This window comes from Copadichromis virginalis, linkage group LG19 (genome assembly GCF_057382275.1).
Source record: "Copadichromis virginalis isolate Kocher_CV1m ecotype Utaka linkage group LG19, C_Virginalis_male_GT1.1, whole genome shotgun sequence".
NCBI classification, from domain to species: Eukaryota; Metazoa; Chordata; class Actinopteri; order Cichliformes; family Cichlidae; genus Copadichromis; species Copadichromis virginalis.
Window position 1 is genome coordinate 23,839,039 of NC_140636.1, and position 25,557 is coordinate 23,864,595.

The 25,557-nt window shown below is 41.5% G+C and overlaps 1 protein-coding gene and 2 long non-coding RNA genes across 5 annotated transcripts; 2 read left to right on the top strand and 1 right to left on the bottom strand.

The window, feature by feature from the left end:
* The first annotated feature begins 45 nt into the window (after window positions 1-45).
* Window positions 46-1,326, top strand: LOC146686121 (uncharacterized). Its single transcript, XR_014916892.1, has 2 exons — window positions 46-332; window positions 919-1,326. It is a non-coding gene; the product is annotated as an uncharacterized LOC146686121 (long non-coding RNA).
* LOC146686122 (uncharacterized) lies at window positions 917-2,984 on the bottom strand. Its single transcript, XR_014916891.1, has 3 exons — window positions 2,645-2,984; window positions 1,781-1,945; window positions 917-1,703 (listed from the first exon to the last, which is right to left on the bottom strand). It is a non-coding gene; the product is annotated as an uncharacterized LOC146686122 (long non-coding RNA).
* Window positions 2,985-6,857: 3,873 nt separating this feature from the next.
* Window positions 6,858-25,282, top strand: gng2 (guanine nucleotide binding protein (G protein), gamma 2). 3 transcript variants are annotated; one of them, XM_085441185.1, is made up of 5 exons: window positions 6,858-6,962; window positions 7,084-7,177; window positions 17,469-17,545; window positions 22,412-22,534; window positions 24,214-25,282. In XM_085441185.1, the coding sequence occupies exons 4-5, from the start codon at window positions 22,448-22,450 to the stop codon at window positions 24,340-24,342; spliced, it is 216 nt and encodes a 71-aa protein (XP_085297311.1). In that variant the 5' UTR covers window positions 6,858-6,962; window positions 7,084-7,177; window positions 17,469-17,545; window positions 22,412-22,447; the 3' UTR covers window positions 24,343-25,282. The 3 variants fall into 3 exon arrangements, with proteins under 3 accessions (XP_085297311.1, XP_085297312.1, XP_085297310.1); XM_085441186.1 differs by lacking the exon at window positions 6,858-6,962 and adding an exon at window positions 21,365-21,521 and having other exon boundaries at window positions 6,969-7,177; XM_085441184.1 differs by lacking the exon at window positions 6,858-6,962 and having other exon boundaries at window positions 6,969-7,177.
* Window positions 25,283-25,557: the final 275 nt, after the last annotated feature.

The window sequence follows — 25,557 nt, forward strand, 5'->3', positions numbered from 1 at the left end:
ATGTAGCCCAGCTAGAAAAAAAGAGCAGTGGAAAGTAGGTTTTTTTCATGTATAATGTAAAGAATTTAGTCATTTCTTTTTTCTTTTATGTTTAGAGGAAGATGTGGACCAATAAGATTATCTGTTGTCATTTAACTTGGCCAATCAGCAATGAGCTCCCAGTGACCCTTGCTGTTGACCTTGATCACATGATTTCCTGTGTTGCCATTTCGTTCCTGTTCATATAATGCCATGTGCCAGAGAAACTAATGTTCCCGAAGTCTAATCGCTAGGAGTTAAAAGCAAGTCTGCTGCAGTTGTTTTTGGTTGTTCAGAGTTTCACCCTGTCAACGGTGAGTACGAAAAGTGGGGAAAACCTAATTTGTTAAGGATAAAAAGGGCAGACTTAACGGGACGGCGAGTCCGCTAGCCGCTAAGCTAACTGCTAGCGCTCACGCTAGCAGAATTTGACTGTGTTCTGTGTGTGAAATGGCTAGTGACTGCAATCATATTACGTTTAAGAAAAAAAACAAAAGAAATGGTGCTAATCAGTTTTATGTTTAACAAGTTAATCCAATTGTACGCCGATTCTCAGATTTTCAGTTGTGTTCTTTGAGTTGGTTATAATGCACAAGTCTGGTGAGCTACTGTGAGTTGCTGACTGCAGCTACAGTGTTAACTATAGAAGCTGTGTTTTTTTTGAGAACATTGTCAGCCGTCAGGTTGATAAAATTATAGCTCATCTAAGAGGATATGATGCTGCAGTGATATAATTTTGTTGTACAACAGAGCTAGCTGAATTAAGATATAGAGTTACACTAATACTTATTGTTCATTTTTGAATGTTTTAAGTAAGTGTGGCTGTTTCACAACGGTGAATGTGACTATATGGACCTGTGACCTGTTTATAGGTCAGATTTTTTTGTTATCTGGTAAAAGGATGACTCGACAGACGGACCCAGTCTGAAGCAAGCCCCATCGAGGAGCAGTGATTCCACAGTTCCAGTTAACTGGATGGCGAGCCAACCCGAAATTGAAAAGGATTTGCCAAGGTTTTATTGAAGCCAAAGTTTCGTTCCCATTGAAGCTTCAGATACCTGCAGGACTACGAACTTTCTTCCTTCATCGGAGTGTGGTAGGACAAACATTAAACAAACTGAACGGGCCCCAACGATCCATCAGTTATCAGACATTATCCACTCATATAATTGACTCAGAGAAAGCTGTATGCGCGCACTTTTATTTAGTTTGTTATTTTGGGGGAAATATTTTGTATTTTATTTTATTGTTTTTTCATTACATTGTTGCAGCTGCTGTGTGTCAAATATAACAAATTTGTGAACAGTATATTGTGGTGTGGTCTCTTCTTATTGGTGTTTATACCTTGGGCTCCTGCCGATCCTAGATCTTCTGATACTGGCTAGTGGGAGTTCGGTCATTCTTAATAATAATTCACAAGTTGGGTTACACTTACGCTATGTAATGTACATTTCATGTTGTACTCATGGTCCTTTGTTAGTTCAGTTTAGGATAATGTCTCTGACGTATGTATCATATCAAATATATGTCATATCAAAACAAGCCCACACCTGCAGTTGTTTCAGTTTTTCACTGGTGTTTCCTGTCAGCTGGTCAACCTCACTCAGGCAGACATCCATATCAGCCAACCAAACGACAAGTTCCTCCCTTTGTGCTTCAAACCCCTCCCACTCTGAGACAAGGAGCTGAAAGAGAGAGAAAAGAGTCAATTATAAAGAAGAGAGAGAAGTGAAACCCTCCTCAGAAGGTCTGACTCGCATACCTGCAGTTGACCTGTGATCGACTCCTGTTTGGCGTTCACGTCATCCCTCGTTGTTGCCAACAGCCGAGTCTGCAGGGTGCCCTGGAAGAGCTGAGTTAATGTTCGACTCGTCCTGGTCAGGCTCTCCAGCTGGATGAGCCGAGGTCTCCCCTCTCACCGCTGCCTCTGAACACAGAAACACAAATTTCATCTGAAGCAGGAGGTGCAGATTTTTTGTGCTATTCTTTTCTAAATCCAGGCTAGATCACGTGGAGGTATTTGGAAAACTTTTTTGGCCAGTGGACGACTGTTGTCTTGCAGAAAGTCAAATCAAACATATGCGATACACAATCAATTCACAAGAACACATAAAAAATAAGTCCAGTTCTTGCCTGATTTCAAGTGAAATCTGCATCAAAACAGGGTGACAGAAGTAAAACGAGTGCACAAAGCCTCACTTTGTAAAAAGCCTGCTATTACAGTTCTCCTCTATGCAGACGACTTTCCTGTTTTCAAGGCACAACTTGGATCTGCTGTACGAATCTTATGAATACACACTAAATGAAACAATAGTGTGCATGACTCCAGATTCTGATCCCTCATCCTAATATGGTCCCAACATAGCAACAGCAATAAAGCAAATGTTGAGGCTTCAAAATACAAAGTCCATAAACCAATGGCTGACGTGGGTTTTATCATAAGGGTGATAAATATACAGATTTCAGTCTGTCTTAGAGATTTGATGTTCATTTACCTGCAGATGCACTATACATACCTGCTCCATGGTTTTTCACAACATTTTGCACATCACTATTTAATACAGGAAGTAGGTGAACTAAAACAAGTCATCTTTCTTTGTGAGAGGACCATATTAATGAAACAAACCTCATCATAGGGAGCCCTAAAGATGCTCCTGCTGCTTCTCTTCCTCCTCATCCTAAGCTTCCTTCTCCTTGTCCTCGCCTTCCATCCAATTGTAATTCAACCTAATTGTGTTTCTCCCCCTCCTCTTCCTCATTTTGTTGGAGCTGTGAACACAATTAATGTGAATCTGGATTAATTTGTGCAAACAAGAAAAATCTACAGCTTTTTGGTCAGAGGTGCTCTTGTGATTTAAGCCGGGTAGAGTAGATTTATCTGTTGATGCTACCTGCTTCAGCTCTGGCTGCTGAGTGATATTTACACCCTGGCTGGATTACAAACTTTAACCATGTGCTGAACTTTGGCCCAGCATTGATACCTCTTGTTAGTATAACGACCTCTTCTTAGCTTGTATGTATGATGGTGGATAAATGAAATATAAAAAAAAATTAACTATATTACAAAAGAACATCTATCTTGGAAACATCAAATGACCGGAGCATAACTTGTCAACTAGTCCGAAACTAAGTTATGCAGGAACAGTCAAAGACACACCTTCTCATGTAACATTTCTATTCATTTCTATATAATTTGATTAGACAATAAAGAGTTATCTAATCGAATTATTCATTCAAAACTCTTATGCATAGCTGCATTTTATACAGCTCATACAGAATTCAAAGTACAGGTTCATGTGAGTATTTAATGTACGGCTCAGATCTACAGAATTGAAGCAGCTGATCTGATCTTACAGAATTGAAGCAGATGCTTCCCCCATGGGGGAAGCATCTGCCATCAGGTAGAGTGGCTTTGGCAGTCTCAGTCGATTTGTTTTTACAAACTACATCTGCCTGCTGTTATAGATGTACAGAAGAAACACTCCACTACAGCTGTTTGATATAGGACTTTTAAGACTGATACCAATACCGATATTTGTGGTTTACAAATCCAAAATTCTGATATATCGTCTAATTTTTTTTAGGAAAACTAACTAACTACTTTTTTACACTCTGCTAGGGCCCAGTTGATGTACCAGGGGAGCCGATATATATCGGTTGAAATGAGCTATTTGCTCATATACAGTGGGGCAAAAAAGTATTTAGTCAGCCACCGATTGTGCAAGTTCCCCCACCTAAAATGATGACAGAGGTCAGTAATTTGCACCAGAGGTACACTTCAACTGTGAGAGACAGAATGTGAAAAAAAAATCCATGAATCCACATGGTAGGATTTGTAAAGAATTTATTCGTAAATTAGGGTGGAAAATAAGTATTTGGTCAATAACAAAAATACAACTCAATACTTTGTAACATAACCTTTGTTGGCAATAACAGAGGTCAAACGTTTACTATAGGTCTTTACCAGGTTTGCACACACAGTAGCTGGTATTTTGGCCCATTCCTCCATGCAGATCTTCTCGAGAGCAGTGATGTTTTGGGGCTGTCGCCGAGCAACACGGACTTTCAACTCCCGCCACAGATTTTCTATGGGGTTGAGGTCTGGAGACTGGCTAGGCCACTCCAGGACTTTCAAATGCTTCTTACGGAGCCACTCCTTTGTTGCCTGGGCAGTGTGTTTCGGATCATTGTCATGTTGGAAGACCCAGCCTCATTTCATCTTCAAAGTTCTCACTGATGGAAGGAGGTTTTGGCTCAAAATCTCACGATACATGGCCCCATTCATTCTGTCCTTAACACGGATCAGTCGTCCTGTCCCCTTGGCAGAAAAACAGCCCCATAGCATGATGTTTCCACCCCCATGCTTCACAGTAGGTATGGTGTTCTTGGGATGCAACTCAGTATTCTTCTTCCTCCAAACACGACGAGTTGAGTTTATACCAAAAAGTTCTACTTTGGTTTCATCTGACCACATGACATTCTCCCAATCCTCTGCTGTATCATCCATGTGCTCTCTGGCAAACTTCAGACGGGCCTGGACATGCACTGGCTTCAGCAGCGGAACACGTCTGGCACTGCGGGATTTGATTCCCTGCCGTTGTAGTGTGTTACTGATGGTGACCTTTGTTACTTTGGTCCCAGCTCTCTGCAGGTCATTCACCAGGTCCCCCCGTGTGGTTCTGGGATCTTTGCTCACCGTTCTCATGATCATTTTGACCCCACGGGATGAGATCTTGCGTGGAGCCCCAGATCGAGGGAGATTATCAGTGGTCTTGTATGTCTTCCATTTTCTGATGATTGCTCCCACAGTTGATTTTTTCACACCAAGCTGCTTGCCTATTGTAGATTCACTCTTCCCAGTCTGGTGCAGGTCTACAATACTTTTCCTGGTGTCCTTCGAAAGCTCTTTGGTCTTGGCCATGGCGGAGTTTGGAGTCTGACTGTTTGAGGCTGTGGACAGGTGTCTTTTATACAGATGATGAGTTCAAACAGGTGCCATTCATACAGGTAACGAGTGGGGGACAGAAAAGCTTCTTACAGAAGACGTTACAGGTCTGTGAGAGCCAGAGATTTTCCTTGTTTGAGGTGACCAAATACTTATTTTCCACCCTAAATTACGAATAAATTCTTTACAAATCCTACCATGTGAATTCATGGATTTTTTTTTCACATTCTGTCTCTCACAGTTGAAGTGTACCTCTGGTGCAAATTACTGACCTCTGTCATCATTTTAGGTGGGGGAACTTGCACAATCGGTGGCTGACTAAATACTTTTTTGCCCCACTGTATCAGTATCAGCATTTATAACAGCAGAGAAATGAAAATTTAAAGAGTAAAGAAGAGATGGGAGAAACACTTTTAATCATGCTATGAATGTTGATCTTGTATACTTTGCCCAGCTGAGGGGACTTTGCAACTTCCCTGTCAGCAACACACGCTTGGAGCCAGTTGAGTAATCCACGAGTTACTGTGGCAATAAAACAAGGTTATTTTTAAGCTGCATTACATTGTCCTCCCCACCCAAGTACACACAAATACATTTTAGGGAAGCTGTTTATGTTTCTTCCATCTGAAAGAAAAAAAAACCAAACTACTGGTCAGTTTGATTTTTAAAATCATAAAATGTTAGTGTTGTTATCAGCCTTAAAAATCTTGTATTGGTCGCGGACTCGGCTCGGATGGCCAGTTTTTATGTTTTTAAGACTGGCAAACAGATGTTGCCAACATGGTGCCTCTGCTCAAAACTCATATCATGATTAAAGGGTTTTTTCCTGTCTCTTCTTTACTCTGTAAATTTTGATTTATCAGCTGTTGAAAGATGTTTTTGTTGTTGTTGGGGTTTATTTGTTTGTTTGTTAGAATAAGTGGTTCAATATATATGAAAAGAGATACCGAGTGTTGCAACTGGCACCAAAACAAGCCAGATCAATTAATGGCTCAACAGAACAGAGGAAACTGGCCTAAATTTAAATTTTTGGATGAGTAAAGATTGTAATCACCTTAATTCCCTGTTGTCTCTGAATGCACTGAAGTAATTACATGGCACAAAAACTTAATGTATTATATTTACTAGTTAAAAAGCCAGACATTCCCTTTGTTGTTTTTCAGAAACTTAGGATGGGTTGTTATGCTGTTAAATGCAGGATTGGCAAAGAAAGGCATAAAAATAACAACACTAACCAATTACAAGGAAAAACAAGCTTAAACGAAATCAGATAAATGCAAGCGTATAGTAATCGAAACATTAATGCCGATTTTAACATGCTTGTTTATTGCCGGTTGCGTAGTTGAGTTAAGAATCTGGCTTTCGCATCAGGCAGTTGTTTGCTAAGTGCCTTTGCAGCACAAATAGCAGAAAAGAAAAGAGAAAAAAGTCCCAATCCCACAATAATATGGAACATGGCGCCATCAAGATAATGTGACAAGATATGGTGCAAAGTGCAGCATATTTAAACCAGTTGTTGGGGCCTGTTGCGTTTGCAAGATAACATCAGTTAGGTTTGCCAGTATTAAGGGTAAGAACCAGTTTTTGACTTTTTTTCTTCTAGTACACTCGCCCAAATTGAGTGTATCCAGCACATGCAGAAAACCTCTGTACTCCCAAATGTACCGCACACTTTTTGTGTTTTTTTAATCTTTTGATCTTTGGCTTTGCTGTGATATGCAAGTAGACTGATGATTAAACATTTCCGCTGTGGCAAGAAGGCGTGTGTCGTGTATGCAATACAGGATGTGATGTCGGCTGTCCTGGTATGCATCTGTTTATTGCAGCTGTTTAGAGAGACACTCGAGGCTTTTCCTGTGGACCTCTGAGAGGCGGAGGAAGTGTGTCCTAATAGCAGAAAAGAAAAGACACAAAGAGGGAGGGAGGATGAAGAGGAGGGTAGATTCTTGGAGCCCGAGCGTTTCGCTGAAGGGTGGAGACTCGGAGCAGCAGTGAGGAGGTAGGATCTCAGCGGGAGTAGACACACAGAGAGAGAGGGAGAGAGCGAAAGCCATACAGATAGAGGAGTGTGTGTTGTGAGCGTGGATGTAATCGGCTGCCTCTGTGTGTGTGTGTGACAGAAAGAGATCAGCAGAAGGCAGAACGCGTGGATACTACTCCACATGACTGGCTGCATTTGGATTCACAGAAGGAGAGCACACAACCACAGTAAAGGTTGGTTGAATTTTTATTTACATTTTTGCTTCCTGACATTTAGTTATTTTTTGTAATTTGGTGGCATGTGGGTTAATCGCATCTGAAACAGGGTGTGTTCCAGAGGAGGGGGGGGGGGGGGGGGGGGGTTTACATATCCATGATGTCTTTTTTGTCAGCGCTCGAGGGGTGAGATTGATGCTGCTGGCTGGTTTACGTCATGGAATCCCCTCCTCCCTCTAAAATCACTAAAAAGCTCCCTCCTCAGAGGTGAGCCGCTGTTTAATACCCCCCTCCCCGTCCATTATCTCCTCCTATATATGTGTGTGAAAAGAAAACAGGAGAGTGGGCTTTCTTCCTTGCTTTTCTTATTCCTCACTCCTCCTTCTTGCCTCAGGATTGGGCAAATCTTATAATGTGGGGCCAGAGGAATTAAGGGCATCTGTTTCAGGGGATATTTGCCTGAGCAGAAGGGATGGAAAAGGCAAAGAAAGAGGTGGATGAAAAGCAGGGTGGGGGTGGTTGGCAGGAAGAGATGCAAAAGACGGAAGCAGCCGAAAGTTATCCAGAAGCTTTTCGTGAGGCTTCCTAGCCCTCCATTGAGGAAAGGAAAAAGCAGTTGACAACACACAAGCTGGATGTAGTGGTTGTATCAGGCAGATGGCTGAGGGAGAAGGAGGGAGGGAGGAGGTGGAGAGGGGGGTGGTGGATGTTTTTTTTTTATGGAGCTTAAAGACTATATAGATGCTGACAGCGGCACACATTCAAAAGAAATGCAAGAAAACAAACACAGATGCGCTGTTTTTCCCCGGTCTTAGCCCGTCACACAAAGGCATCGTCATGCACAGCTCACGTTAAATCACCCAATCATGTGCATGCAATTGTGTTACATATCCAGGCCTATTACAAATGCGAGCTGGAATTACGCAAGAGCTCGCGTCCAGGCAGGTCGTACTGTATCTCAAAGAGGAACTGCTCCGAGGCCACATCAGCTGCATCGATGTTGAGACTAAAAGAGCGGCTCACAATGCCTCACAAAACCTTGAGTGTTTTCCAGAACCCCAGTGCCGAGTCTGTAAATAGAAAGCGAAGGCAGTAAGGGAGGAACGACTGAAAAAGAGTAAGGGGAACCGAGCGGTGCACGACTTGCTGAGCATGGTGACCTCTCCCTGCTCCTTTCAGAACCTCCGCCCAAAAATGATTCTGTTTCAGGGTAAAGTGAGAAACTACAGTTAGCCTTGTCATCTGTGTGTCAGTTTCCTTATTTAAGATGTGAGCAGAAGTGACTTCATAGGAAAAGCAAACATGAGGTGGGAATTATGTTGAATTAAAGGCTTTGACCTTTGTACTCAAAGCGCTTGTTTGCTTCTAACAGTGTTGATTTTGGTTTTTAAGCTCATTCGACTGTGCTGTGTTCTCAGCTGTCGTTTAGGTAAAGAGGAAATCAAGTCATGAGTCTTCGAAACAAAGCTCAAGCCAAGTCACTAGACTTTAAATGTTTTTTTACAGTCTAAACTCAAGACCTAATTTTTACAATCTGCATATAAAGAGAAATGTCCACCATGCGTAGCTGTGCAGCGGGCACCCGGTTGATACGGTCGACTAACTGCCTGAAAACAGAGTAGTTTGAGTTGTTATGTCTTCATTGTCCACTGGCGTGTGGCTGTGGCGATATAACTTTAACCCTCTTAAAGTACGCATCTAGACAATAAGTTGTGGGGAAAGTATTCGGAGTCAAGTCACATAGCTGTCACACACTTTTGTGGCATTGTTGTACCGCTGCTGCCATTGGGGAGCGCTATTTCTATAGATTTGTGGTTGGGTGGGTGGTAGATGTCACATATCCACCCTAGCGCAGGATACGGCCTGAGTTTTCCCAGCAGACCACTGATTCCAATGAAAAAAACATTGTTATTTACATTTTTATTTTTGTGAATTAAGTGTGAGCCGGATCTACCAGATGCAAGTCTTATCCAATCCAACTCAAATCCTCGAGTTTCAAGTTCGCAGGAGCAGTTTTTAGGTCTCCTGGAGCAAATCCAGCAAAGGCTAAAGCCACGGCAGAGGTCACTGCAGGAGGAAAAGTCTCAGGCCTGTCACCTCTCATAGCTGTCATATAAGTTTAAAGTCTCTCTTAACTGATTAATCTCACAGAGATGTGTTTAAATAAAATTTACAGCAAGTCTGACTCGAGTCCAAATCAATCAGAAGTGTTTAGTTTCCAGGCTTTTAGTTTGTAAAAGCTGATCAGAAAGACCAGAAGCCCAGTGAGCGTCTGTGATGGTCCCTCAGCAGAATCCACACAAGCCCGGATGTTTGTGATATTGTTAACAGCCCAGGAATCTGGCTGTGTTATTCTCTTGCATGCTGATTAATTTCAGAGGAAAAATGTGTTTGTGCTGCCATGAGCGAGGACAAAACTCCTTCAGATTCCCGTCAATGAAATCACGGAGAACAGAAACTGACGTACACAAAAGATGCGACCACACTGTCTCATTCCAAGTATCATTAAAGAGTGGGTAAAAGACGTGATTACCCCCCGAAAACCTTCACAAAAATCAGCAGCATTATTTGGCTGATGACCCCCCCAAAGAAAAAAGAATTGGGTTTTTTTCTTTGTGTTTGCTCCTGAAGCTCAGAGGCTGTTCCCGTGAGCGCCAGTGCATTGTTTCTATCCCACTAACTGCACTGCTGTTATGTAACACGCAAATCAAAGGTTTAAAATGCTTTACGTTTGAGGAAAAGCCAAACCACTTGGTCACTGTTTCAATCTGACAATGCAAAAACACACAGGACCTTGGCTGTTTGATTTAATAAACATAAAAGACCATATTTGCACTCCCTGGAGCAAAAGAAGCCTCCTCCCTGCTGCCTCCTTGACTCCCAGCGGATGCGTAATTTCCTGGGCCACTGCTTTCTCCCCTCCCCCCTCAGGGACCTAGATTACCCCCACTACACATGTATACAGTATATGTACACACACAGCCTCTGAGATGGTAAGATGGGCAGGGCGTCCTGGGGGTGGCACAGATGTCCAGGCTCATTGAATGATCGTGGGTGGTGGTGGTCTGACTGGGAGGAAGTGGCACGAGGAGGGAGCACGAAGCAGCTAATACGTGCCAAAATTAAAACAATGCTGGGGGAAAAATTAGCCTGATGATCATCATCATCATCGTCATCATGAATATTTATTTCACTTGACACAGATTCTAAAAACGTTTTTTGTGACTGAATCAATAAAACAGATTTACAGCTGCGTGCTTGCTAGCCCTTTAAATGGTTCAATGATTAAATTAGCAGCTAAAATGTTTTAATCTTACATGTTTTTGTTTTTTAAATGATGGAGATTTGAAAGAAACATTTAGATCCTTTTCTATTTCTTAGTGAATTCGCTTTACAGTGCTATATTAAAAAGCAATGGCTTTAGAGATATTGAATGGGGATTGTGTATTTTTCATAAATCATGAATGAAACGCAACCACAAGCCTCCCTCCCACACACAATATAGATCCACAGCACTGAGGCGCTCTTTTAGTGCTAAATACGCAACTCTGGTGGCTGACATGAGATTTTCCCGCGATGTTTTCACACGTTTTTCAGTCAGTGCATGTTCAGTTAGCTAGTACAGATATTAACTTGCACTATGTTTTCATTTCTTTGTGTTTTCAGGCTTATCAGTGAGGGATAGGCCTCTTGAATGGGCCGGTTTGTGATCAAACCTCCAAATGTTCTTTATTTCTTCTACTAATATGATGCCGCTCAGAGCCCAGTATAACTGAAGACTGTGATGGAGAAGGGCATTCAGCTGTCGCACTCAGCATCATCTCCACAGACAGTTATGACCTGACAGTTCAGCTCTCTGTGTCTCATCGCTTCGTCTTTGCGTGCAGAGGGAGGGGCGTCCTTTCTCCTGTTCAAGGGCAGGGATCCGTGCTAAATTACAGTCAACAGTCAATATCTTCCTGGTTGTGTTCATTAATAACTCCGGAGGTCAGTTTTATGTTTCTGTACTTCTCCTTGCTGCGGTCAAAGCCACTCTGGAAGAAGGTATTGCTACCACATCCTCTCTTTCATTTTTCCAACAAACTTTATTTCCAGCTTTTATTTGCTTTTCTCTCTCTTTCTTGGTGTCCTCTAGTATCCGTTTACACTTTTGCAAATCTTTCTTTAGCTGAGTGTGCCCTTTGCTGTCTTTAGTTCCCCAGTGACATCGCAGCTCAGTGTCCTATGACGCATTGAGGATGGTACAGTTACTCTGTCATACTATGAGAGTCAGATGACTGAAGTTTTTGCACACTTTTTCTTCTGCACACTCACACAAGGCTACAGAAATAAATGGAAAAACTACATTGTTAAAAAATCCGCAGCCAGGTTTAGGATTGGTTTTGTTTGGTAGGAAAGCATGAAATACTGACTCAATGGGAAGGATTGCAAATACTTCTCTCAGGATGCTATAAGCTCAGCTTGATTAATCAGAATCAGAATCAGAATCAGAATGGGGTTTATTGCCAAATGTTGAGCAGGTTTACAACATTAGGAAATTGCTGCGGTGCTTCAGTGCAAACATGGTGTCATAAATAACACTTAAATAGACATGGAAAAAATAAAAGTAGGGATAAGAATTAAAAGTGCTACGTGGAAAGATATGTGCATGAGATATACATGAGATATATACATGAGAATAAGAATTAAGAGTGCTACGTTGAGTGCAGGTGGTGATCAGTGCCAAACATGGAATGATACAGTGAACACAGCGTAGGGTCATGTGTTAGTGGCGGGGACAGTCATATGGTTATTGTTCATGTGTCCAACAGCAGAGGGGAAGAAACTGTTCTTATGGCGAGAGGTTCTGGTGCGGATGGACCGGAGCCTCCTGCCTGAGGGGAGCAGGTCTAACAGACTGTGTCCAGGGTGAGAAGGGTCAGCTGAGATCCGAGCTGCACGCCGCAATGTCCTGGAGGTGTACAGGTCCTGCAAAGATGGGAGTCTGCAGCCAATCACCTTCTCAGCAGAGCGCACAACACGCTGCAGTCTCTGTCTGAAAAGAAATAACATTTTATTGCATACCGTCATTAGTAGCGAGGTATACAGATAGTTTTTTGTAGGATGCAATATGCCAGGGAGGATAGGGTGGATTTCAGCCCTCTAGCTGGCACATAGTTATCCAGGACTGCACAGAAAACCCTGTGTGACTTCTGGGTTGCTAGTTGCCATCGAAGTTTGTATGGATGACACCAACTTGTCTGCAAACACTAGCAAAATACAGTGTTTACAGACAAGTCTGATCTTTCATGCAGACAAGTGCGGCAATCTGCTAATGACCAGAGCAATCAGAAGGAGGTTTTTAATGCAGAACCCTCTTTTCACTTGGCAACAGCTAACAAAGTCCAGCAATCACTCATGAACTCGTTGGGGAATCTACATTTTTCACCCCAAATCTGTCAGTTTGAAAAAGGCAAAATTAAATGCCAATTTGTCTACTAGGGAAGAGAAACTTTTACTTTTTTTAAAAGAAAAACTACAAAAAAGAACTTTTCTTTGGAAATAACCAAGAATTTGTATTAAATCTGCTGGGTTTATGAGTGTAACTTAAATGTAACAGCAACAATAAGTAAGGGGGCTTTGAGGAAGGTGTGCTGTTTGCATTCTTGTAAAGACAGGCCTTAAGAGACCTTCAAATGAGCTCTGAGCAGGGGTTACTTCCTGCCTTCTTGCTGTCCCTGCAGACCCTTGCAGGTTAATCACTGACTCTCCAGGGTCCAGATGGCTGAGCCAGGGACACATTTTTAATTACCACGCTCTGATTTCACACCCTAGGCATCACAGAGGACAGAACACTCCCTGCGTCGCTGCTTAAATTTCTCTTTGGATGGTGTAGGGAATAAAAGACAGGATAAATAAGGTGTGCACTACAGAAGTGAAAGGAGTTGGAAAAAGGGAAGGAGAACTGAGCCGAGAGCCAGCCTGCGTGGGAGTACGTAAGAGATCGTCACTCTCGACAGGCCAGGAATTATATTTTCCTCACCAGGATGTTTCCTGTGGCGCTTAATCACCCTTTAAGTCAGCGACACCCAGAGTCGAGCAGCAGCTATAATCACATCTATGGAGGGCCTCGTCACAAACACAGACCCCCCGAAAGCCTGTAGGAAGAGGTTCAAAAAAGCTCCAAATGTCAGGGGAAGGATGGCAGAAGGGGTTAGATTGATTCTGTGGTGTTAGAAGCAGGACAGAGCATGCTGGGGGTGGTTCTGTCATATCGGTGAACACCTGTCTGCCATACAGGGAGGGACGGGAAGCAGAAGGCTGGAACAAAGGAGAGAAATGGATCACCACTCACATGTTGCATTTGTTTTTTCCCGCTCACCACAGTTTAGCTAGAAATTCTTTACTGGTCTAAAAGTAAGGAACGATATTTCCAAGTATTTAGATAAAAAAACGAATTCCTTGGACTTAAGTATTTTAACACCCTTTGTCTTTCATCCACTGATCTCGCTGCTGCTTTGCAACATTAATATGACGACATAATCTGTTCACCAGGAAATCAAATTCAGCAACTTTTTTCTTTTCTTTTTTAAGAATGGCTGGCTTTCCTGACTTTCCCACAGCATAAAGTGAATTAAAATAAGCAGGAAATTACCAAAGTTAGTGCAGCCATTACTATAAAAAAGACACTTTGTCTCTTTTCTATAGTAAATGAGATGAGTGTTTATTTTCACACTCACAAGAAGTGTTTGTTTCCCCACAGAATGTGTTTTATTTCCTGATGTCCGACCTGGGTGGGATCAAACTAGCTACCTTTCAGTTACCATGCAACATTGGAGGCACTTGATTAAAATGGCAACATTATATGGCTGGAAAAGTTGTCTAAAATACACGGTAATGTTGTTTGAAGCGTAATTTATGTCCCACACTTTTAAAAGTTTATCGTCACCTCCAGGCCCGACAGGTGAAGTACATTCAGAAGCGCCTCATTCTCTTAATGGGCAACAGGGGGCGACTCTTCTGGCTGCAATAATAAGTCTTATTGTAGAGAAGATCACACACAAATACAGCTATGTTTTAAAAACTGTTATAATTGGCCTAGTTGGGAAAAAACATTGGTCTGGGGTTTTTTTTTAACGTTAATCACAAACTTTGTTTGGAGGGTAGCAGACTGCTAAACTAGCTGTTTAATTTCTTGCAAATTCAGTGTTTATAAAACTTTACTTTCATATTGCTCTCGATCCCAGCAGCAGCCGACAGAAGATGATTGCTGGAAAGTTCCCGGATGTAAAAGCAATTCTTTTGATTGACAAGCCGGATGTTTCTGTGAGCAAACATGTGTTCTATATAAATAAAACTTATGATGACACAGTCGCATGTTACTAGTCATGTGACTCTGCCACTGTGTAATGTCAATAACAGTTATTAGTTAGAATAACTGGGTGATACACACAGCAAATAAACTCACAGGCCAGTTCATTGGGTACACCTGTTCAACTGCTCCATAATGCAAACGTCTAATCAGCCAATCACATGGCAGCAACTTAATGCATTGAGGCGTGTAGACATGGTCGAGATGATGAAGTTTAAGCTGAGCATCAGAACGAGGAAGAAAGATGATTTTTGTACCTTTGAACATGAGCTGGTCTGAGTGTTTTAGAAACTGCTGCTCTACTGGGATTTTCCCACACAACCATCTCTGAGTTCACACAAAGTGATCCAAAAAAAGAAAAGATTCTGTGAGCAGAAGTTAACTGGGCAAAAATGCCTTGTTGGTCTCAGAGGTCAGAGGAGAATGGCCAGACTACTTTGAGCTTATATCAAGGCAACAGGTACTGTTTGCATCTCTGAATGCAAAACGCATGAACGTTGAAGCAGATGTACTACAGCAGAGCACACCAAGTGCCGCTCCTGTCAGCTAAGAATAGAAAAATAAGGCTACAGTTTGCACAGGCTCACTAAAATTGGATGATGGACGACTGGAAAATATCGCCTGGTCTGAAGAGTCTTCATTTCTGTTACGATATTCAGATGGCAGAATTTGGCATAAACAAGATGAAAACATGGATTCATTCTGCTTTATATCAGCGGCTGAGGCTGTTGGTAATGGCCCCGGGAGCCTGAAACATGGGGAACATTTTCTTGGCACACTTTGGACCTCTTCGTACCAACTGAGCATCATTTAAATGCTGCCGCCTGCCGCTGACCAGGCCGTTTATCCCCATCTTCTGGTGGCTTCTTTCAGCAAAATAATACACTGTCACAAAGCTCAAATCAAACTGGCTTCTTAAACATCACTGTTCTTCGACTGCTGCTCTGAAAGTGCAGCAGCATTTGACTTTTTTAGTGGAGTATCAAAAAAACTTTTTCTTTGCCATCAAGAACTAAATAAAATTTCCCATTAAGAGATTTTACAAGACCATCCCGTTACACACTTCACACCTGCTACAGCTCTCCTGCTGCTAGTTTAAGAATCACTGCGCAGATGAGATTATTATAGACGCTTGCATAACACAGTGTAACAATGTAGATTAATGGCACCACCAGTGAATCTGGAGGGGCTACAGTGAACTCCAAGACTGCAAGAGTCCTCTTTCTTTTTGCTTGTTATTTAAACTCCAAGCAGCTTCAGCATTGCTAAAATACTTTGGCTCAGGGGTCCTGCAGCTGTTGGCAAGGTTTTGTTAATGGATTCCTCATTGTAACGTTGCTTTAATGTTGCGCGCTGTGTGCTACCATGATTTATGATGGCAGGAATTCCCATCCTCTGCAGATCTGCTCATGCGGGATAATTGGCCCATTTATCAGAACTGAGATGCAGAGTCACAGATGCATTAAAGAATGAATCTGAATGGCCAGAAGAAGAAAGGACAGGCTGATAGAGAGAAAGTTAGGGTCAGCACCCACTGAAGACTTAAAGGAAGAGTTGGACATTTTTACAAGTGTCACTATTTGTGGTTTTGCTGAGAGTTAGATGGGAGGACCGCTAGCACTGTTGCTTTGTTTAGTGTAAAGACTGCAAATGAGGACAAATAACTAGGCTACTTCTGTTCTACCAGCACATCTAAATCTCACTACACAGCACTTTATATTCCATATGTCTTCCTGAAAGCCTGTAAAACCTCTTTATGCTAAGCTAGGGTAAACAGCTGATCTCTGTTGTACATATTTATTGCATAGACAGAAGAACGATCAGCCTTCTTATCGTGATGAAAACATTTTAAGTTTAGTCTGAGGATTAGTATGTTTGCAACAGAGGTAGCTGTTTCCAAGTTAAGGGACCAGCATAGTTCATGGAACAACTGGTCTGGGGAAAAGCAAAGTTATAACATACAAAAGGCTAAAGTGAAACCAAGTGTTTAAAACAATAAAAACTGTCCACTGTAGCTATTTTCTTTTCTTCTTTAAGGTTTTTTTCCACCCTGCTCCCTCTGTGTTGTGGACTCCACTGCAATTCCTTTCCTGTTCTGGGCAACTTTACAAAATCCGCACTTGAGTTACGCACAGCGTCATCTCAGTCAGGCTACCCAGTGTTGGTTTTTATGGAGGACCACATGCAAGCATGTCATGCATAGGTTGTGTACCCATAAACCTTCACTCTGCAGAGCAAATCACCTATGCAAATGACACAAATGCAATATCACAAATTCCAAATTATCCACATTATACTATGGAATACCTTGAAGGAATTTCTTCAGCTTTGGCACACACTGTCATCGTTTGAATCCATCAGACATTAGTGTGAAAGGGCGACATATTTTTGAGTAAATTTACCTTAAATCAATGACAAAGTCCCATATCTCTCAGGACATTGGTGACATCCTTCGTGGCATGCATTTTTATGAGCCTGGACAGACTCGTAAAAGTTTGACTTGTGCTTATAATTAAGGATCTGGCTACAAAATAGTCACACATTTAACCCCTTCAACACAAAACTTTGTATGGCATCAACAAATGGGATCAAACATTAACTGATGAGTTTTGGTGGCGCTACAGGCAGATTATGTTACCTTGTCCCTGCCCTATCTTTGAGATAGCCTAACTAGCTGTTGAAAAATCATCCTCTCATCTTTCTCTCAAGCATATTTCCTTTAAAAGTATAAATGACTTTGCCTTGTCACTTGTGCTGTGGTGCGCTGTTTCTCCATCAGTTATTTGTCTTTAGCCGAGTTTGTAGGAGCTATCTGTGACATTCTGACACACACTGATCAGAGGACAGAGGCTGCACAGACATGCCTTGGCGTAATTTATCTGGAATGTGGGATTGAAAGCATGCAGAGCTCTGATTCCGATTCTCACTGCCCTTCTCTTTCCTTCTCCTTGTTTGCAGAGAGTGTGGCAGACACAAACTGCTGACTGAACTGCAGACGCGCACCAGGGCAGAGCGCGGAGGAGTAAGTAGACAAGGTACGTCCAGGCAAGAGGAAGAAGGTTGACGAGAAAAGACGCATGGCGACATCTTTCTCAATCTTGTGGCATGAGGGCTGTGAGGGACCAAGCAGCCAAAGCAAAGAGGACACAGGCAAAAAAGTATCTTCAAAAAGGGTTTTCTTTATTTTAACCCTCAAAAAGTCCAAAATTAACAAAATTCAAAAGCATACTTAGCAGGCCCATAAAAGAGGTCAGCTAAATATAAACATCCACCGCCCAAACCCAGGTAACTCAAAGAAAGAGAAACATAATTAATATAACAAAACATTTTAGAAAAACCAAACAATGCTACTATGTGCGCGCCTCATCATATCAGTGTTAGGTTTAACCAAATGATTAATAAATTATATTAATGAAGAAAACTGCAAAGCAAACTAATAAAGTGAAAAAATGGACTGATTTACCCCTGTGTGGCTGATGCCATCACAAGGGCACGGTGATGACACAGCCCTCTTGCTGCTGCTGCAAAGAGTTTGTGAACTAATCGTGACAGCTGCCATAAAGTTGTCGACAGCTTACACGGTTAAGGCCTCTGTCCATCTGAATGCATTATTTATCAGTGTCACACTTATCGGGATGATGACACCAGACGCAACATCTCAGAATGGTATTTTAAGCAGCTAGCAGAAAGGAAAGGAAATTAGGTTGGAAGGAAGGAAGGAAAAGTGTGCATCTGCTACATGTCACCATCACCCCGCCCTCCTTTAGCAGATATGAAAATGTCAGGGTGGCATTTTCGCACGCTCCAACAGTAATGAACAGGAAAGTGACCTTGCAGCCTCAGTGAAAGCTCTGCCCAATTGCTTCTTACTTTTTTGTTTTTCTCTTTATTCTCTGTTTTCCAAATTCATGCTTTAACTTTAGTGTCATTTGGAGACGTTTTTGCCATTTTTAACCAAGCGAGCAATGTAGCTTTTTTTGTTTCATCCCTTAGCAATGTGTTAAATTAACTTTGATGAGATGAAATATAGCCCTTTGATTAATTAACTACACCCTTACTGCTTCCATATGAATAAAGAGCACTTACTTATTAACTAATTCAATCTTTTTGATAGTTTGCTAGTCTTGAGCATTTAGGTGCATGTTAATATGATACTACAATCTTCCCAGGAGTCAACATTCCTGCAAAGGTCAGGCTGTGCAATCCTCGGAAAAACTCAGACTCTACAGGCCTCAGTTAACATGTTAAATGTTGAAGTTCATGCAAGTGCAATTAGAAAAAGACAAGTATGTCTATAAAAAGACAACAACCAAGGTGCTTGCAGTGGACCAGTCAAAGCTCAGACCACAAGCCAGTTGAAATGCTGAGAGCTGTGCATCAGCGAGTGCCCACAAACCTCAAAGGACTGAAGCAATACTGTGAAGAAGAGTGAGCCAAATATTAAAAGACTTTTAAGAAGATGTTTACTTCCCGCTAAAGGCGAGTTTACAAGCTTAGTTTCTCACATGACTATATAAAATGTAGTAAAGAATTATTTTCCACATGACTGTATACTTTATTTAGCTCTAAAGCGGGGAAATTCCTGCCTTACATCTGCCAAAACTGTAAATAACCAGAGTGGCAGTTAATTTACGTGTGGCCTCCATTTCTTTTATTATCATAGAGCTTAGTGGGTAAAATAAAAAGTGAAACTTTTTACATTTCTCAGATTTCTGCCTCTGTCCTCCTCCCTGTGACCTGGAAATTAAACTCGGAGTGCCATTTAAAGGATGTCCCAGCTATTAAAATGTATCTGGAGGACAAGAGAAGGCCACCTCTGCACTAGTGTTTTTAGCCTGTATTTATAAAGTAAGCGTGGCACACAGATGGAATACACAAAATACAGAGGGACTCCGGGGACTCTAGGTACGATATCTCGTCACAATGCGGCATGTGGTGAATTTAATTAAACGCAGACCTAATTATAAAAGCTGGCGTGAACACTGTTACGCTCATCAGTAGTTGGGCTGTAACGAAACAATTTATGATGTATCTGTGCAAAAAATCATATTTAGTTGACACGAAGCGCTGAAGCCTCATCGTGTTAAACGCCTGATACCTGCAGTCCTCTCGCCTCGCGTCTCTCCCTCATCTTCTCACATCTCTTCACGTGAACTAAGACACAAGGGGAGGATGCAAGGACAGGAGGAAGATGTAAAAACTGAGAAATTACAAAAGGGGACTTGACTTTGATCATTTAGCTTCTTCCATATTTAATACAGCGTTTATTCAAAACATCAACTCTCCTTGACAATTTTCTTAAAATAGGCTATTGTGCCTCTTTTTTTTTTTTTTGGGCATGTGTTAAAATGGAAGACCTACTTTTCTTCACGTATCCCAGAAACCTTACAGAGTGACATTTATCCCTATCAATAGTCTGATGATACGGTGGCCTGTTTTGACGTCTCCCAGGGGTGTTGAAACAATATTGTGGCCTTGATATAAACGACACTAAAGACTAATTTCTGTTCAGCGATCATAACTCTCTGTCCTATTTTTATTTTGGTGAGGGACGAAAACGAAGTTTGCTTTAAGGGCTTTTAAAACGCTAACAGAGTTGATTAGCAACCTCATAATGGATGTTGGGCGTTTTTTGGCACACCATGACCCTACAAGGTGACGTTCTCCTCAAACTAAGAACATCCAGGATCCCTCAGCTGCAGTGGCTATAAACCATCGTGTTTATGTTCCACTCCTCGCGCTTTGAGCCTGCTGCGGGCTGTTCTCACGGATCGTCTACACGTTGTCATTTGGTTTGCGCTGACATCGTGCAGAGATGTTCCAGCTTAGGTTAGAGGAGGGGGAAAATGGAAAATGAAAAAATACTCTTCCTGTCCTCAAAATGTTTAACCTTTGTGTTGATAATTAATCTTCTACATTGTATTGGTTTCAATTTTATTGTTTCAGCTTATGCAAAAATTACAAAAACAAGCCAGTTGGAGCTTCTTGTGCATGATGCTTTACAGTTTTTATCCCATTTATTTTAGGGTTACTCCAAAGATTAAATAGATTAAATGGAGCACTGTAACGAAAAATAATTTCCCCTAGGGATTAATAAAGTATTCTGATTCTGAGATCACTGTAGTACTTTTTAATCATGGTATTTCTTTTTATCTGTAAACCATTTAAGAACGCTTTAAAGTTAAATTCTCTGCTTCATTTGAGTACAATCGATCTTTAAAGCATTGCAAATATAACATGGAATCAACCCGTGAACCTGTGCTGAGGAGCAGATGTGCCACCGCAGAGCGTTAATGTTTATGCTTTGCTCCAGCACCCCACTGAGATGAGTGCTGAACCCACGCTGAGTCGTACCACAGCGTGCACAGACGAATAACGAAGGGGGGCTCCAGCGATGATTGATCGCACACCGAGGATGAAGCCGTTTTGGAGGGCTTGATCCATTTAATCAAAGCAGCTGGAGAACTCAGGGAAGGCCCTCAGGACACGGTGACAAATGTAAAGAATAAATAGTTGGAGAAACGTAATGAAGACGCTGAACAGTTTCATCGCATGTAAAGACCTGTGAGCACGTTGGGAAGTATTTTCCACCAATATTTAATCACCTAGAGTGGCAAGAAATGTGCACCTTCAAAGGCGTTCCAGAGAGAACTTGAGGAGCATTGAAGCTTCTCCAAGGAGGCAGTTGTTATTTGTTTGATCTGCAAGAAGCCCATTAAGCATTTGAACAGTTTTACTAACTCAATACAGTGGCTACAGTTGAGAGAAAAAATATGTGTATTAAAAATTGCTATCTTCTTAAAGATATTTGAATAAGTAGATATTTTATGAGCCTCTGTCCATCCATTCTTTAGGTATACCTGCTTTACCCTTCAGTACACCTGGTCTACTGGCTGCCATAGGGCTGTCAAAGGAGGAAAAAAAACCACCACTCACACTTGTAGCCAATTTAGAATCGCCAGCCAACTTTCTATGCACTGTGAGAGTAAGCAAGACTACCTGCAGATAGAGGTAATATACTCAAACAAAGGGCATGTAAAAAAGTTTGCATTTAATTTAACATCTTGCAACTTTTATATGGAGGAAAAGTCCAGTTTCAGCAAGCGTATGTCTGCTTAAACGGGGCAATAATAGCTTCTGAGGCCAGGTTGCTTCCTTTTTCACAGAATAAATATCCTGTTATGTTGAAAACAATCAAAACCTCAAATGAAATGTAGTTAATTTTCATGGCTGCACACCATGTTTTTCATGAATTGTCCTACATATAAGGCAGAGACAGACGCTGTGCTCTTGTGTGACACTGTGACTGAGTATCACCACATATGTTTAAAAAAAACAAAAGATATTGTGCATAATGAGAGCTTTTCCTTTCTGAAACCTCTAATGTTTCTTATCCGTTTATCTTTTTTGAAATTTAGTACCGGACAAAGCGCCATCCCCACACTCCCCTCCCACCTCCCCCGCCTCCCTCTCTTACTGTCAGGGGCTGCCTAGCAACTGACACCATAAATAATATGCTTGTGTCTGTGGTTTGTGTGTCTGTAGGCATGTGATAATAAACAGGGTATCTGTTACTAGCACTCCTCTCTGCATGCCTGTTACACTATATCCGGGGTAGGCAACTCCAGGCCTCGAGTGCCGGTGTCCTGCAGGTTTTAGCTCTTACCCTGGGTCAACACAACTGGATCAAATGATTAGTTCGTTACCAGTCCTCTGGAGAACTTCAAGACATGTTGAGGAGGTAATTTAGCTATTTGAATCAGCTGTGTTGGATCAAGAACACTTTTAAAACCTGCAGGACACCGGCACTCGCGGCCTGGAGTCGCCTACTCCTGCACTATATTATAGTGCTCGTCTCTGAGCTGAAATGGTTGGGATGTTTAAATCTCTTTCTGCTACAGGCAGACAGAGCACGCGAGGCCTGACTGATAGCGCCCATGGCGAGCAATAACACAGCCAGCATCGCACAAGCCAGGAAGCTGGTGGAACAGCTGAAGATGGAAGCCAACATCGACAGGATAAAGGTGCGCTGGCACCTCGTGGTTTATGTTTTTAATTAGGTTTCCGTCTGTTAACTTACATTTATTTGTTTACAATTGGGCTTAAAAGTTTACAGAGCTAATGGAGGTAAACAATAGCAATGAATACTTCATTTACTTTTAATTTTTGCTAATGTATCCAAGTAAAAATGGTAAATGGTAAATGGCCTACATTTGTATAGTGCTTTACTCAGTCCCTAAGGACTCCAAAGCGCTTTACACTACATTCAGTCATTCACCCATTCACACACACACATTCACACACTGGCAATGGCAAGCCTATTAAGAACAAACTGTACTTACAAAGAGAGCAGCAATCACTGTTACGGTCATAAAAACAGACAAACGCAGCTGTCGCACATGACTTTATTATTACTTTTCTGATTTACAGTACTGTGCAAAAGTCTTCAGTCAACTCCCATGTCTTTATATTTTGGTGAATGAGCTGGACTTTCACCAACAAGGTGATCCCCAAACAGCTATTAGCTGAAAACGTGGCGTTTCTCAGCATGGTGTGCAGTGTGTCCTTAAAAATGTGAGAAAACGGGATAAGTGGAGGACAAAAAAAGAGGTGGCCTAAAAAACTAGCTACAGCAAATGAGGAGTATATGAAAGTCATGTCCCTAAGAAATAGAGGAAAAAATCACCAAAGTTCTGGAACAGGACCTGAGAGATGTATGAGGAGCTTCCATTTAATAGTCCCTGAAGCCTCATTGGAAATGGCCTTAATTGGAAGGGTGGAATCAAGAAGCCCCAAACACACTGTCAGTAAAAGCATACCTGGATAGAAGAACACACAGTGGAACACTATGAGTCATGGGCAGACCTCCCCACAGCCCAGACCTAGAGCTAGATGTGAGATCATCTTGACAGACAATGGAACAAAAAGCCAGCCAACATCCAAAGAAGAGCTTTGAGTGTCCTTCAAGAAACCTGGAGACTATTCCTGAACACCTTAAAGACTAGAAAGCTCACCTAAAAGAGTTCAGGCTGTACTGTAGCATAAAGGTGGTCGGATCAAATAGTGACAGGTTTTGGATTTATATACTCTACATATACTGTTTCCCATTTTTATTTGAAAACATGAAGAAGTGGGGGCCAGCTTGAAACTTTTGCACAGTACTATATGTACAGATGTGTATGGAAGCCTGTTTCTGCCACTTAAAAAAAATAAAGTATCGTTCTTGACATTTTGACTTATTAACTCGAAATTACGAGTTATTTTCTCAAAATTTGGAGTTAATAAGTCCAAATTTCGAGAACGAGTTATGGATACTTTTTTTTTTTGTAGTGGCAGAAACGGGCTTCCATAGATGTGTAAGATCAGAATGATTAGATGATTTATTTGGTTAACTTAACGAAATTTAACATTAGGCATTGCCAGAGCAAGTCACATGATGAGGGTGGTAGTTTGTGAGAATTATTGATGAAATATTGTGAGTTTTAAAGTAGTGCTAAGAGGTGAGACTTACTTCTAGGGGTACTTTGGTAAAGCTAAGCTAACCAGGATCTAGCTCCTGCATGCTGCTATGCGTTTGAAATCCAGATAAAAGACAAGCATCCGCCTTCTGATTTAACTCTTTGAATTAAATTGGACTGGTGTTTTTCCACACTGTGCACGCCAACTTGAACTGATACACTTGTGTGTGTGTTTGTAACTGCAGGTGTCTAAAGCTGCAGCAGACTTGATGTCATACTGCGAAGCTCATGCCAAAGAGGACCCTTTATTGTCGCCGGTGCCAGCGTCGGAGAACCCGTTCAGGGAGAAGAAGTTCTTCTGTGCCATCTTGTAAACTCGGCACGTCCCTGCAGCAGTCTGCTAAGTGTGGGGACTTTGAACATGGACGTTCAAAACACATAGAAATCTTCTAGTAGGAGGGCACGTCGATCATTGCCCCCTTTTCTCGAACGGCACCTAAAGAGTGCAAAAATTAAAGTGTAACCATTAAAGCGGTGCAATTGTTTTTGAGGGGCTGTGCGGCATGTTGAAGGGTTCTGCGCTTTTAGATGACACAAAAGGGATGATGACGACGATGAGGAGGAGTGTGATGATAACCACCTAGAGACATGATGGACAAGCAGTCAACCTACCATGTCGTCAGGTTGTGATGTGTAACAACAAAAAATAGATAAAATGAGAAAAATATGGATGTGGTTCTTTTGGGACTTCCAGATGTTTTGTTCAGTGGTTTAAGGGTTGGTTGAGCTCTGTAGGAAAGCAAAAAAAACAAAAAAACTACGCCTACCACTAGACGCCACCTGTATATTGGAATGTTTTTTTTAAGTTGTTTATTTTGTGTTTATTCCAATTTTACCTAAATATCTTTCTATAACTACGTGATTACTGAAGTCTTTTTTTTTTCTTTTTTTTTTTAACACCAACAGGTTAGTGAAAACTTTTTTTAATGGGATGTCTGACACATTCAACTCTGTGACTATTTACACCTTTACCTTTCTGAAAATCAGTCTCTGTGTATCAACATCTAGCCTGTCTGGCACATGTGATGCAGTTTGTCTCCTTCAGATACAAACCCTCTTTCTACTATTTGTATGAAATGACTAGCAAGTAAACTGTGCCGTGCTGTGAGTTCTGAATGTTTGTGTTTGTATCATTAACTATTGCATGAAACAGTCAAATGATCTTCTCACTTTCCTTTCATGTGGAGGTTGTATAAAATAGGCACTCTCATTCTGGAGGTGACAAAAGTAAATATTAAAACAAGAATGATTCAATGCAGACTCAACGAGCACATCTCTCGATTATACATGATACTGCTAAAAGCAGTAGGCAGCGGATCTGTGAGATTATTTTTTCCACATTGCTTGTAATCATATATATAAACTAAGAACCTCTGGAAACATCATCACATCTGCAAGCTGACACCGGTTTCATAAGAGAACATTTACTCTCATGAAAAAACGACTTTAGAAATATTTCCTTGTAATATTTGGCATCCCAAACTTTGACATCTCCACCACAGTTTAAAATAAAGTTTGAGAAGTGCAAC